We start from the raw sequence: 16,332 nt of genomic DNA, 5'->3' as shown, positions 1-16,332 counted from the left end.
TAGAAACCTAATTTGATAATGTAGTATTTATGACTAATAACTAACAACACAAAAAAGGTATATTAAAAGTATCTATTTTTATCAATAGAAGTTATAATTCTCCATTTTATTCAAATTATATTACATTAAGCATATATTATTGACCCCATAAAACTCGTAGGTAAACGGTTATGTTAATAATGATATTATAATTTAAGTATACTTAAGCAGTCTAAAAGTTGATTTTAGTGGTTGGCGCAATTGGAAAAATGGTCGAGTTATATTCTACATAGCTAGTTGAGACAGGCTTAAATTTTGCCATTGTTCCACTACGCTTACCTACTGTCAATTATTAAAGTCTAAATAAAATGTCCACGAGAAATCATTTTAAAATTCGTGAAAGAACGACAGAAATTAAAAATAAACACTTTATAATGAAATATTTTTTAATTTTAATTTTTGGTAAGCCATATATATATTATATATATTTTTTATGCGCACAATGGCGTGGTATATGTAGACAATTTAATAATAATAATTGGATAAGCTTTTTTAACAATTACCATTTTGCAGATTACGTGAAATTATATGAAAATATAATATAGCATCGTATTCCAACATTTTTCCTTTTTTTGAAGTACCATTATTATTATTATTATGTAACATGTATTAATATTCAAAACTTTCGTTATATTTTCTTGCAGCCAAGCACAGCCTAAAAGCATTTTCCTCTCTAATACTCCCGGGAGATATTTAACTCAACTACCACTATTTTTCTTTTCAAACATTTTACCTACATCCATCCACTTATATTCTTTTATCGCGTGTCTGATAATAGGACTATAAAAAAAAATTGATTTTTATGGAAAAAATATGAGATTTCATATAATATTTGTACACAGTATTAAATCTTCTTTTCTAAGTTATTTATCACTTGGTATAAATGTATACCTATGATTTATAATCTAATGACCGGTTTTAATATTTAGCTTATCAAAAAAATAATATTATATACAATTTCGTTTGTATATTTCACAAATATAATACAACATAACAAATTACTAATATATACAGTGAAACCTCAATAACTCGAATAGATTGGGGGTGATAATAAAAATCGAGTTATCAAAAATTTGGCTTATAGAGGTTCGAGTTATCGAGGTTCCACTGTATTTAAATTACTGTATATACATGATAATAAATTATGTATTAACGTGTTCACTAGTATTGAGATACCTATAAAAAATGTATTTTTAAATATAATCAAATCAAACAATAATATTAACATATTTAATATGCAAATGTAAGTTTATACTAATTTAATTTTATAACTAATAACACTAAACACGTTAGGATTCGGTCGATTGGGTTAGCTGAATCAAATTAGTCGAGTACTTCAGCTAAAATTATCTTTATTAAAGAAATAATCAAATAAATAATTTTATATAGTCCCTTCGTCAACATGTAAAATTTAAACCATTTAGTATTTTATAGAATTAAGAGGATTATTAATTAATATTTTTATATACATATAATATATATGTACATACAAGAAATAAAGATTGATTTACATAATATAATATATTATTTATATTTATAGTATATTAAAGATTATATTATATTAAACTGTGTGGTTTATAGATCACTATTGAAAAATATACAAGTCTAAAATATCTTTTCAGTACATTAGCTATATAATTAATGAATACATTTGAATAAAAAAGTCGAATATTTTCTGTCTTCTCATATTTAAAGAAGAACATAATATTAAGTTACTTCAAGGTTCAGGTTATTTGTCCACTTAAATTAATATTTTTAATTTTTATATGATTTTAGCCATGGTGAAGATCTCATCGTTACACCGTTTGCACAAATACTGGCGAGCCTACGAAGCGTCCGCAATAACTTCTTAAGCCTCACCAATGTACCATCACAAAAGTGAGTATTAGAAACAATTTTTTCCATAATTTTATTTCTATAAAAGGTTTAAACATTAATAGTCTATAGTAAAATAAAAACGTCTAACAAATTGCGGCTTGAATTTTTTTGAAGCACATACTATTTTTTTTCTTTTTAAAAAATACAATAATCTGTCTTCTACAATTCAAATTATAATAAGTATACAATAAAATAATTTAATATTTACAGTATTCCTTCCATTGGCTAATACTGTTATTTACATACATAAATATTTATAATAAAATTAAACTATTTGGTTTATGACGCTTAAGGCGTCTGACGTCTAATTCTGTATCCAGCAGCATGTATAATAATTTTAAATTTATAGGTAATCGTTATTCATAGCGGGTGGCAAAGTCTTATGTGATTACATTAATCACTTAATTTTTAGTTTTAAGTAAATGGATTTATTCCGTTGAAACCAACTTGCATTTGGTATTGTCCGAAAAAATTTATCCTGAATAATTTGAATTTTGTTTAATTTTGATAGCTTAGCATATCTTTATATATAGTTGTATCATATTATACCGTATTTCAAAGAACGTCAAATAATAACTTTATATACAACAGTAATTTCCTTTTGAGTTTAGACTTTAGAGTGACGGCAAATTAAACCGTTTAACCATTTCTCACTGTTTAATACAATTTGCATTTTCTTTTGATGAATTAAGGGCACATACTAATTAAAAGCATGAAATATAATAATTTTTATTTATTATAGATCTTTATTTATCTTTCCATGTTTACGTAATCAATTTAGGGCTAAGCAATATTATTATAGATACGTATATAAAAAATGTTGTTTTAAATCCATTATTATATATTGTTTCTAAGTAAATATTATAACAGTGGTAAAAACTTATTGATATTTTTTTTCTATAAATTCGAATTTTTTAATTTTAAAATACCATTATTAATCAATAATAATTGTTAAAGATAATATAATAATAATTTTATAATATTTTAACTTTTATGATGATTTTTGATTGTCGTTATAATTATACGGGGAATCGTAATATTATAAATGTAATAGAAAAATCATAGAATGGTCAATATTAACCGAACCGTAAGTCGGATAGTTATAACGCAAAAAAAACCCACGTCGTTATTCAGATTAAACCTTTTTCGTAGCTATATTTAGGACGCAACTAGTATGTAGCCAACGAATAAAATAAGATATTTTAAGAAATACAGTAGGGGTGCAAAAGGTTGATGACGTATTAAAAGAAAAAGTGGAATAAAAAGTTTAAACATATACGTCGTTATCGCTCATATTAGAAAAATCGGAGTGGTAGTGAGAAGGAAAGAGAGAGAGAGAGAGTGATTGAGTGACTGAGTTTGAGAGGGGTATAGGGTGATTGGGAGAGAATTACGTGTGTGCATCTTTTTCTCCACGTCCCTATTATATTGAATGACGACGTTCGATCGTTCTTTATTTATTTATTTTTTCAAACATATTTCCTTTATATTCTATAACATAATACATAATGACGACTTATATAGGAAATCTTTACGCGATCGTGCACGACCCCCGCTCTTGTCGTTGCCGCTAGCAAATGGATTGATGGTTTTCAGTTTTCACCGTCCAATAAAAACAAAAATAAACAAGACAGAAAAAAGTTTTGTTAATATTATATATCCATATCCATGTACATGTATCATTATTATTATTTCTGTTGTTTGGCCATATATATATATATGTATATATATATATATATTATATGTTCTGGAAATCACATCGTATGGTATTTATGGTACTTTATCTATAGTATATAGTCCGTCGCGCACAGCTGCTCTGTATATACACGTCGATTGCATCATCAGTACGATATTATATGATTGTAATCCGCATTGATAACACTCAAAATAATAATTTATGATATCACGTGGTCTTAACGTAATTTCAATTCCATACTCATTAATTGGACGTTTTAAAGTTGAAATATTTGTATATATATTATACATATTATAGATATACTTTATTACACTCCGTCGGAGAGAAAACAAGTACTGCGACGACTCAAATGCATGATAATTGTATGTAAATTAGATACTCCAGGCAGCTATTGAAAACAACTATCCTAAATCGTGGCAAAATTCAAAATGACCTTAATAAATTTTCATTAGCTAGCAAACGTTGAAACATTCATTATCATATATTTACTGGCCCGTAAATATATTTACTGTTATTTTAGCGGTGAAAAGTGATGTAAAAGTATGTGTACACTAGAAAATATGTCCAAAGGGAACATAAAATTGTTAAATATAAAACCATCGCACTGTTTAAAACGATATTTTATTTCCACTATCATACAAATGGATTAAGTTTTGTTACTTTTTATCAATACACACACGATAAAGAAACCAACAATTTAAATGTTGGTTGTGAATTTAATTTGTTAATTAATAGTTTTTCGTTTAAACAACTATAGTCAAATTTTACTGCTATCATAAAATTATACAATTTATCCGATTATTTTACAATAAAAATGTATTTGTCATGGTTTGTGTACATTTATATGTATAATAAACGTATAATACTCGTAATTATATGTTTTACATAATGATTTTAAGAGAAAATGTACAAAGCCAATTATGTAGTATTGAGCTTAACAGCAGTTTATATTATGGAATTTTAAATGACATTGATATATTATAGAAGCTATTCTTTAAGTATATTATTTTTATTCTATAGTTATTTTTTACTATTTTTTATTTTTAATCATCACCGATTACAATTTATGCTCAACCGCAATATATTTATCTTTACTTTCTTGAATTGTTTAATTATATTTTTGAAAAATAATAATTAATTGTTATGTTTGTTACATTAATTTAAAACAATATACAAAATAGAAAATGTATACTTGTAGAAACAAAAACTTTTCTTAAAAAATAGTGCATTGTCTTTTCAATCATCTACTACTTAATTAATTTATTATATCATACAAATTGTGTCCACGTTTCTTAAACTATTCATCATAATTTACTAAAACTACATTTGTATTTATTAATTATACTTATTTATTCTGAATGAATTCTATTTTCTACTAAATTTAGGGTAAAAAATAAATATAGTTTATTCTATGTCATATAAAAAAATCTGTAAAATGTAATACTTTATCTCTTCCCGGTAATTTAAGCTATACGTGCGCAGTTGCTGGGAAAACTGGACCCCTTTATGGCTTTATACGTGCCTACAAAATTACTAAACAAAACTACTATACGTGTAATAATTAAATCGATGTGACGCGCCAACCCAAGTCTTATATTTATAAATTATAATAATATATGGCTACTCTACATGTATAGGTATAGATGGGTACTGAGGTTATTAGCATAATTATAACATTAATTTCTGCGGAATATTTAATAAATTACATTTCTTCGTGATACGTATTTTTCAGCTCTAACGTTGTAAATAAATCGTGTATCCGGTATAAAACTAAACTTTTTTAGTCTTATTATCAGTTATTATTTTTATTGCATTTTTTTATAATAATTATTATTTATTAACTTCTTGAAAAACATTTTCTTATCGATATTTTCACTGGAAATGTTTGATCATTTTGACGTCAATATTCTTCAAATATATATTATACTATGACATACTATCAGTAGTTTTGCGAAATGTGCATATCAGTGGTCGACAAACTGATATGAATAATATTAGCATAATACATAGGGAGAGAGAGAGAGAGAGAGAGAGAGAGAGAGAGAGAGAGAAAGAGAGAACGAGAGGGATGCAATTCATCCAATTATATTATTTTTCATGTACACGTGGTTGAAATTGTCAGTCTTAATCCATGATTATTCGATTTATTTTAAACCACAATAAATAATATTAACATAAAATAAATAGAAAATGTAGAACATTTTAACAAATAATATTATATTACTAATATATAATGTAAAATATATGCATCGTGGTTATAAACTAATGAAAAGTTCTATAAAATATTAATATATATAATTGATTTAGTTGAAATATATATATATATTTTTTTTTATAGGTCTCGGAGATCATCCGGCGCCGCTGGCAACAGTACCCCGCAAAGCCGAGTTGTCAATCCCGGAGGTAAAATTATTTTTGTATATTAATATTAATTATGCTATTTTAAAACGAAAAATGTAGTATTATCGTTTTAATTTTCAATTTTTAAGCTCCCGGTAATACGCAAGTGCGCGTAAATGTCAAGTATAATAAAAAAAAACTAAAAAAAAAGTCGTCCTGAATATATTAATAATGTTTAACATTATAATATTATGGTGTATAGGTACCTACTTCGCCATCAACCTAACCTTTGACTTATCGATTCATATGCAGCAGGAACGTGCAACTGTCGCGTAGATTATTATTACTATTGTTATTATTATGTTTATTAATTATTATTAGTATTATGAACTTATCATAGTATATAATATTATGCTCAGTCGTTTGACTATATACAATGTTATTATAATAATATGTGTACATCAAAGAGGATTATCGAACAATCCATTTGTAATTACATGTATACACGTTTACGACGTATCACAATATAACGGATGCTGCTATTTTACCTATTTTCTAGTTTAAAACAGTGTCATACAACAAGAACTGTCAAAATAATGTCTATTTCTATAATACTTGAATGTATTGAATGTGTGCGTGTGTGTGTGTGTGTGTGTATACGATCTACAGAAGATTGTATCACACTCATGGATCTACATTTCGATACATGATATATAGACAATCCGTTTATGAAATTTAAAATAATAACATATTTTCTGTTTACGTCACGATAAATAGTTACGATAGTTGATATTAATAGATTTGTTTTGAAATATAAAATAGTCGCTGTGCTATTTAAGTTAATATAACAATTGTAATATGGAAATATAATAATTAGAACAGTTGAAAATTGCGTGCAATATTAACAACAAACTCGGCTATTAGCACACATGTACGTATTATACTAATATAATATGTAATGTTGTATACATAAAAGAAAAAAACCTTTACTGACTGATTCATAATAACTGAAATTAATTCGAAACTATGATAGCTATAGGCCTATAGAAATTAGAGATTTTTACGCTTCTTTCATATCACTATGTAAGGGACTGTATACCACGCGCTAAGAATAACGATTTTCGTAAAATTGGCTCTCGACAAACGAATATTTTTTTTTTTTTATTAGAACCTATTTAGGATTATCGTCGCATGTTCAAAAATTAAAATATTTATTATAATACATTTACACAGTTATAGACATACATTTTATTTTTTGTCAAAACCGTTAAACAATTATATTAGCTTATATTTAATGGAGTTTAAAACAGGATAAATCCACTGGAATTATTTAATTGTTCACGGGCACATGGAAAACGCCGACCAGGATCAGTTATACTACCATATATTGTATAATATAAATTCGTGTATACTTTGCACTATACAGGCAATTCAGTATTAGAATATTCAATTAAAATTCGAAACACGGAGACATAACGAGCATGTATGCGAAAACTCACGGGTCGATATAAATTATATTTCATTTGTACATGATTAAATGTAATATAATTTATAGCAAAAAAAAAAAAAACGATAGCACTATATAGATATACAATAAACAATTGCGTTGTGTGCTTTTAAAATAATAAAATAAAAATGTATTTCATGTTGTATTATTATTTATTATTATTTCTCCAAATCGATATCGAATTATATTTCTTCGGTTGAGCGATTTATTTCCAATGATATTTAATTGGAATTGGCTTGTAGGTTTCGTTTTGTAATAACATAATAAATTTCTTTCAGGTTTTTAATATGTTTGTTTTGTTTTTTGTTTTTTTTAGCTTATAATATATTCTGTATTTACGCCGTTATATTGTTCATTTCATTTTATGAATAAATATTAAAAAAATAGTTAACGTATAAAATATTATAAAATATTATCTTGTTAATTAATATTTTATCTAGTGGTAATGTTGGCAGTTGATTATATTCTAGAATATTGAAAAATAATACAATTTTTAATCATAGCAATTTTCTTTGTTTATCCATGTATTTATTTCATTTGTTCTCAGCTCATTGATAAAATTAATACATAAATTGTTTATATATTATGCAAAATGCAATAACGTGCAATTTAATCAAATTATTATTGTCATCGACAAATTTAAATTTATGTTTTCTGCATAAACTACTCATCTGTATGAATACTGAAGGAATATGAATTTTATTTTTATCAGAAAATCACTTATCTTTTATCATAGACAAATATAATGAGCAATTGTCAGTGTATTAAATGCAGTATAGCATATAAGAAAATATCAAATAAATGTCATATAGGTATCTATAAAATATAATCGTGAACAACAAACTCGTAATTATTATATATTATTATATTGTGTACTCGTAGATATAATTAAGATTTATGAGTTCGATGAACACGTGCAATATGCATTTAATATTTTTATTCCATATTCGTTTACTCTGTATTATTATGTGAGCTCGATCGAAAATTCGAATAATATAATATTATATATTCTACCACCCGTAAAACGTATTCGTTTTAATTCCTTTGAAGTTTATCTACATGATTTTTTTTTATATTTCGTAATAATATCTATGTATGTATATATATATATATTATATGTTTCCCTTACTAAAATGTCTGAATAGTTTGTAGTCAGGTTTTCAATTCGACTGCAATTTTTACCATGATAAAATCATGTTCGATCGGTACGCTTTTTGTTTTGAAATTCCAATAATACATAAGCTCTCGAAAACAATATTATATTATATTTTATATAGTTTTTAGAAGTATATCAAATAAAGTATTATGTTATTGTATTATACTGAACGCGAGCAGAACTCTTGTACGTAGTATGTGTCGTAAAATAAATATTTTTCCAAAGAATTTTGTTTCGTTTCGATAAAATGTATTTTATATACATATGCATTATTATCATATACTGTTTTTATATACCTATACACATTTTCCGTCATAACTCATAATAGTAATATGTGTTCCAGGTGATTAATATTATTTTTAACGTCAACGTCAATTCTGATTCTATAGCTCTATACAATATAGTATTATATTATAAACAGTCTTCCAAATGTCATGTCACAAAAACGGTTGAGATTATGTTGTTCCTCACGTGATTTTTGTCACAAAACATTAAGACACTCATATATAATTTTTTACTTTTGATACCTACTGTAGAGAATCAGAAATAATGTCAACAAAAAAAATTATACCATATAAAAGTATATTGAGTATTTATCAGTTTAATTTTAACCGTACTGAAATCCAATCGATTTTATGAATTGTGTGAAACATTGTAAACCCTATGCACGCGTAATTATACGTTTTTATGTATGGACTTAAATGTGCACTACACACTGCACATATATACTGCGTAGAAATAACAGCAATATTATATAAATATAATATACTGTTAATTATATCTTTCTATGCTCATTACGAGTTCACTGAACGAAATTTTTTACATATTTAAAGACTTTATTCATAAGATATATATTTGTATAAAAATGTGTATATAGTTACCACATTTGGATACGTCCTTAAAACGTCATACTCATATCCCACGAGTGCAAATTGTAAACATGACGTGCAGGTCGACTACTTATCTAATATTTATTATTGTTGTTATTAAGCCAATAATTAGATAATGATACTGTCTTATAAGTATATAATGGAAAAATAAAATCTCACGCGCAATTTCAATAGACAATAGTGCAATACAATATAATTTATGAATTAATAATGTACTCTACACCTAGTTAAAGTAATATTAAGTTATTATTGTTTATTTTCTCACTAATTTTAACGTATTTTAAACGAAAAAAATGCTATCACGTTTTTTTTTTTACCAATATTTTTAACATTGTATACCAATAGTTATTAAAAAATGGCATTGATTTTGACCTTACAAGTGGTTGTTTAAATGCAACAAAATATATTAATTTATGAACCGTATAGCATAGTAAATAGTAATAATGATATAACATCACTTATATTGTAAGAATATTATATCGACGTGTTATTTTAAGGGCTACCACGACGAATTTCACGTGCACACGGCACACGTGTCATTAACGAACATACTATTATATTTTTTCTTATAACTATGATTCTGTTGATTTATTTGTTATTCATATTTATCGTATATTTTATCACTGTTAATTATTGTGGAACTCGTAATTGTTTTGTATATCGGACAATAATAATCGTCCGTTAAATAAAATAAAGTGTATTCAATATTGGATGGATGGCCTCTGTATTTGAGAACTCGTCAGCGTACACTTAGAGTGTTTACAAGTGCGCGTAAGATAAAATAAAATACGATTTTTTAAGAGACGTAGATACAATTTGTTATAACGATATAATACTATATAGGAATGCGTTATCAATTTCGTTCATAAAATATGCACAATGAGTGTACTTTGTTGTGACGCTATTGAAATCGTTCGCTAATATATATAATATATATATATATAATAATTATTATAATATAACTCATATTCAAAGGTATATTCTCGACAACTATTACGTGAGTACTATAATATACCTACACTCCAATGCTATTAATTTTCGGTGAATACACAAAAACGCCGCGTGAACATTGAAAAATATCTAAAACGGCAATTAATATAGTAATCATAATATTATAAGTATACGTATATGTGAAATAATTTCGTGTTGACGACAGCCGAACGGTTTTTCACAATTTGCGCGTATTTAACGTCAATATTATGTTTTGTACAGTATATTTATATACATACATACACGTAATAGGTATAATACATAATTTCCAACTATAATATCATATCAATGTACCAATAAACGAACGTAGGTAACGAATAAATACGAGACCTCCTACTATGTATACAATTGCGAGGGATCGCTTTTATAATTTATTAAATAATAACATTGGCCTTTTTGATGCAATGATATATTTTTTTTTTTTTGTAAATTACGTGTACTGTTTTGAGCAGTATATATAATAACAGTCCCATTTAGCACTTAATTGAAAAATTACCTCTAAGAATGATCATTTAATCCATAAAAAAAAATGATTCATTTAGTTCATGGAAAATCATAATATACTTATTTTAATAAATCTCTAAAAGTATTATTATTCGAACAAACGCAGGCTTAAAATTTATGAAAAATTAAATCGAACTTCTATGGTGGTCTTTCATTCTTTCTATACCATATAAACGGTACTTCAATAAAGAATTCATATTTTATAAGATTTTTATCTCAAAGATATTTAATATTCTAATCTGATAAATTGATTTATATTTTTTTTAATTATATAAGACATTAATCAGTCTTTATATGTCTCTTAAATTATAAGCTCAATACTATATTTATAATTGTTATAATTAAATAGCAACAATATTGTGTTATGACTTAGCAGGAACAAGAGCTTTATTAAAATGCATCTTAACATTATTATTCTTTTCTCTTTAAATGCTTTGTATTATAGCATTCAAACAATGCATTAAATTAATAATAAAAACATATTTAATTCAATTTCAATAAACTGGATTGGATAATTTATTTAAAATTCATATCTATATTATGATATATATATGCAGCAAAACTTCTCTACAACAGACCTTCTATTACACGGAATCATCCTTATAACGAAAAATATCGATAGTCTCGGTTTAAATAATATGCGAAATTGAACTTTCTAAGATGGGACCCCTACAAAACGGAAACGGACAATTTTTGTGACTCAATTAATAAAAATACTCTTTGTTGGAATAAAAAAATAAAATCATTTAAAGATAAATTACAATTATTTGGTAATTAGATAATATAAATATTATAATTATTGTTTTATCGTTGGATATTGTCGCATCACGAATGTCATATTGATTAATAAACTTTCTAACGAGTAAAGTGTAGATGTATTATAATAAAGCAAAGATTAGATATATATGTACCTATTATAGAACAATTTTGTAAACACAAACTGTTTGGTCGTCGATAAAGTGTTAAATTGATTGAAATAAATTAAAGAGAAAACTAAGTACGAAGGAATGTATTTAAATGTAGAATAACTTAAGTTGTTTACGACGCAATAAAAAATTTAGAAAAGATTATGAATGAATAGGTTAATAACAAAAACTTCTAAAAAAGTAAAAGAGTGAAAACCACTTCATTTGAATAAATAGATAATAAGTTGAGGTTTATCAGTGTTTGGTCAAACAATTTGCCAATTTTTGGTACAATTAATACTAACAGATACTATGAAAAATTAGCTTAAAAATAAACATCAACAATTTAAAGGCATCAAACAGTTGGTAGGAAAAATTTAAATAAAGGCACTATACTCATACTACGATAAATATGTATAAATAATATATATATACCTAACCTATATTTATATTTTAATAAAAATCAGTAGTGAAGCAAATCACATTAATCAAGACACTGTGGAAGCTAGATAGCTATGAAGCAAAGAACGTATTATAAAATATACACGAAACGGGCCTTCTTTAGAAGTATTCCTTCTAGCCACTAGTACTAGAGAGTTAGTCATATGTTGAGAAAAAAACAAAGGATCGCTTAACAGTACTTAACTTAACCTAACCTGTGTGATGGTATGTATGGCTGAAGAAATTAGTAAGCTCTTAGTCATTGACAAGTCTTAAAACCACTAGCCTGGATGACACTCTTATAATAGAACAGTGGTTGTGTTATTTTAACGCAGATATTATAAATATTATGAAAATACTCATGCCGTCCTCAAATACGACATATATCACATAACCAATGGATCAACAAATTATTTATATTTTCACATCTTAATATCTCAAATTAATTGTTATGCAAGATGAATAATTATACGCTTTCTTTCGGAAAACTTTACAACGAAACAATTCGTTGATCCCGAAGGATTCAGTTATAGTAGAGACGTTTTACTGTGCATTTACAAATATTTATTAATTAAAAAGTTCAAAATTTGGATATTCAAAAGACCTTATTGATTGTTTTCTACACAAAAAGGAAAACGACAAATAAAATAAACTACATACATAGTAAGTATATTATTCACAAAATCAAATATACGAATAACGAGAGGTATAATAAACTGTATGTTTTTATTGGAGAGCATTAAATTACTTTTTTTAAAACCACTTTTATTTTTCAATTCAAATTACACCTTAAAATTGTCTTGATTATAATTTGAACTCTTATTTTCGTCATACGCCGACGCATTATTAATGAAGCATATGAAACATTGTTTGGAAAGGAGGCTTAGCATCTATGTATTTTTAAGTCCATTCTTCTAGAAAAAAACCTAAATAAATAGACTTATTAACATTTTAATGTCTAGCCCCCTATTAAGTCTGAATCCTAGCTGCACATCAAATTGCGTACCATGCGTCATACAAATATGATTAATACAATTTACGTATAAATATACACGGGCTTAGCGTTAAAATAATAATTATTTTTACGCACACGCTATGTGAAATTGTTTGTCTCCACTCTGTACATATTATATGAATAGATTTTAATTGACACGGCGCCCGTGGAATTGCGTATGTATGCATGCGCTATTGTTTTTTTTACGTGTTCGTGCACGCGCGAAAGCGGAATTAAATGCTGTCTGTTAATTTGTCTTAAGTATGCAAGTTGATTTTATTATTCTAACCTAACACATTCAACATTTCCTTTGAATATTTACATTTTTTTTTTTTTATACATATATTCTAAAATGTTTACTTTTTCTGTTGACAGTACTAGATCTTAGAAAATATTATCCCCATAAAAAAGGTAATAAACCCTTTTACCCACTTTATAGCGTATTAATTTAGTGTAATCACATAGTAACAGTTAAACCATAAGAAGCCAGGTGGCTGTTATCAATTTCACTAGTCATACATTCAAAATTCGAGCCATAATTTTATTGGTTTCTTCAACATTTCAATAAACGGTGAACTATACAAGACTATTGACTTAAACAGTCAATAATATAAAGGTTAAATAAAAATAAACATTTGATTGAATAATTAATAAAGCAAAATGTTATGTTCGCCATTTTTTTTTAATATTAAATAAAAATTGTCTAAAGTTGTACATAAATAATAAATATGATAATTATTACCTATAATAATGCCTTAATAATTTTTATTTATTTTACCAAATATAATATCAAAATAATTATCTACATTGCTATAAAAATATATATTAATTTATAAACCATTTTTTTTTGGCAATTAAATACACATTATTGATTTTAGACCAACCATATACTTTATTTAAACCCTGACGTTTTTACGATACTATTCTGTAGATTATTCTTACTTATTTTAATTTATATTTATATTTCACGAATTGGATGTTTATTATTTTCACACAAATAAACTCAAAAATATAAATTTGTTTTTACTGTTTATTTAAAACTATATATGCAAAAATGAAGCTACTCTAAAAAGTCTCATTAATACAGAAAATGTCCTCCACAGAATTTACCTTTTCAATATCAGAGTTAACCAAAAAAAAAAGTATACATATATACATTATTATTACATAATATATACATATATATATATATATATATATATATATATATTATGGACATTCGATTATCGTAGCCCGTTTTTCCATAAGTTTTTCGAGTTCTGGGTAATCAAAACAAACGTTTCAAAAAGCTTGAGTTAAAATGAACCTTCAAAACTCATTTTGATGCTACAAACGTTCATTATAACAACCCCTAAAATAATATGGCGTATTGGCCTTAACTTTACAACAGAATGTTTAACAAAACATGTACATGACATATTGTTTTCTTCTTTTTTTCGTGTCAACGAGTTCGATGTTACTTTTTGAGTTATTAAAATCCTTTGTGAGGTATAATAATATAGTAGCTGAACATTTTATATTATCATCCTTGAATATCCATGGTAAAAATATAAACTCGGAGCCAATTATTTTTTATACAAAAGGCCCTTCCATTTTTCGGAGAGTTATATTAACAATAGAAGAATTCACAGTTATATTATATTTCAGCTAACGAAAATAACACATTCGCGTATACCTATATAAGGACCCATTCGTATCTCTTTACAGTGTGCCTTGTGAAAAAAAAAACTCAAATGTTTTAAATTTTATATTAAGTAGATAGCGAATTTTCTTTTTTTTCTATCCACGTCTTGCGGTTTGCTTCAAATATAATAAAATAGAAAAATATGTTCCGATTTTAATCATAAAAATAATTTTAATTACAACTTTAATTGTTGAAGGACGATTTAAAAATATTATATAATATGAACATTAATTTAATATAGTTTAATATTTAAATACAGGAAAATTGAGAATAATTTATAACATTGTTTTTTAATTAACAATTGTATATTTTTAGGTATTATTATATTATTGTTGATATGCATGACATGTTTTACGTATTATATCAGTGAATTACGAATAATATAATATAAAAACCATGTATATATTTATGATACTGATACAAATACAGATTGCCATCAAATACTGCAGTATATCCGAAAAATCAAAACGCGTAGAGCTACTAATTAATTTGTAATTTTTGCTCTATAAAAAAAATATTAAATAATTAGTTAATTCAAATACGCACATATATATAGGTAGTTATTTGTAAAAAAACTAGAATGTTTCAGTTTAAATTTTTAATTTATGAGTACAATTTAAAAGTAAAATTTATTTATTAGATAACGCATAAAAAATGGTATTCATCAATACGCGCATTAAACTTCAATGAAATTGAACATTTTGACTCGTTTCAGAGATTTGTTTTGCATTTACCTAATAATATAATTTATATAGGTATATATATATATATATATATATTAAAATGTATTTCATCAAATCGATATTTGCAGATAATTACGAAACCTCAAATTAATATTTGATATTGGTTAATAATAATTAATCTTTTGTGTAATCAACCACACGGTTTCAACACACACCGACAACTAAATACTTTAATAAATCTTTGTATTATATATTTACGTTAGGTAGTAATTTAGTTTATGTGCTGGTGAATTTGAAAGCTGGTCGCATTACTTTGAAAAGACTGTTCAGTCGCCAATTGTTGACAATTGCTTGATTATTGAATTACCAAAAACTTATTATTGAGGTTTCCACCAAAGTTTCAAAGTGAATTTATTAAATAATGTGGCGGTACAAAAGGTCTGTCAAGTTTAGGGACCCGGTCAAAAATTTCATTAGGTAAAGGTCACGCACTATATTATACAAAAATATTTTCCAAAAAACCATAATATAACATGAGTTTGATAAAAATATTCATTATTACGGTTTTTTCTACTAATAAAATAACCTAACATTTGGCTATTATGAGATAGGTTAACCTACCTAT

At 25.7% G+C, this 16,332-nt stretch overlaps 1 protein-coding gene across 10 annotated transcripts in view; it reads left to right on the top strand.

The window, feature by feature from the left end:
- The window catches only part of LOC113554952 (cAMP-specific 3',5'-cyclic phosphodiesterase), a 612,877-nt gene that overhangs the window by 578,219 nt on the left and 18,326 nt on the right, over nucleotides 1–16,332 (top strand). For all 10 annotated transcript variants that reach the window (XM_026959110.1, XM_026959115.1, XM_026959108.1 and 7 more), the window contains 2 exons: nucleotides 1,816–1,917; nucleotides 5,952–6,016. In XM_026959110.1, the coding sequence (XP_026814911.1) occupies nucleotides 1,816–1,917; nucleotides 5,952–6,016 (167 nt within the window). The remainder of the gene's footprint in view (nucleotides 1–1,815; nucleotides 1,918–5,951; nucleotides 6,017–16,332) is intronic.

The sequence above is a fragment of the Rhopalosiphum maidis genome, chromosome 2 (assembly GCF_003676215.2).
Source record: "Rhopalosiphum maidis isolate BTI-1 chromosome 2, ASM367621v3, whole genome shotgun sequence".
In the NCBI taxonomy this organism is placed as follows: domain Eukaryota; kingdom Metazoa; phylum Arthropoda; class Insecta; order Hemiptera; family Aphididae; genus Rhopalosiphum; species Rhopalosiphum maidis.
Note: the sequence above shows the minus strand (reverse complement) of the source record. Positions and strands in the feature narration are given on the sequence as shown.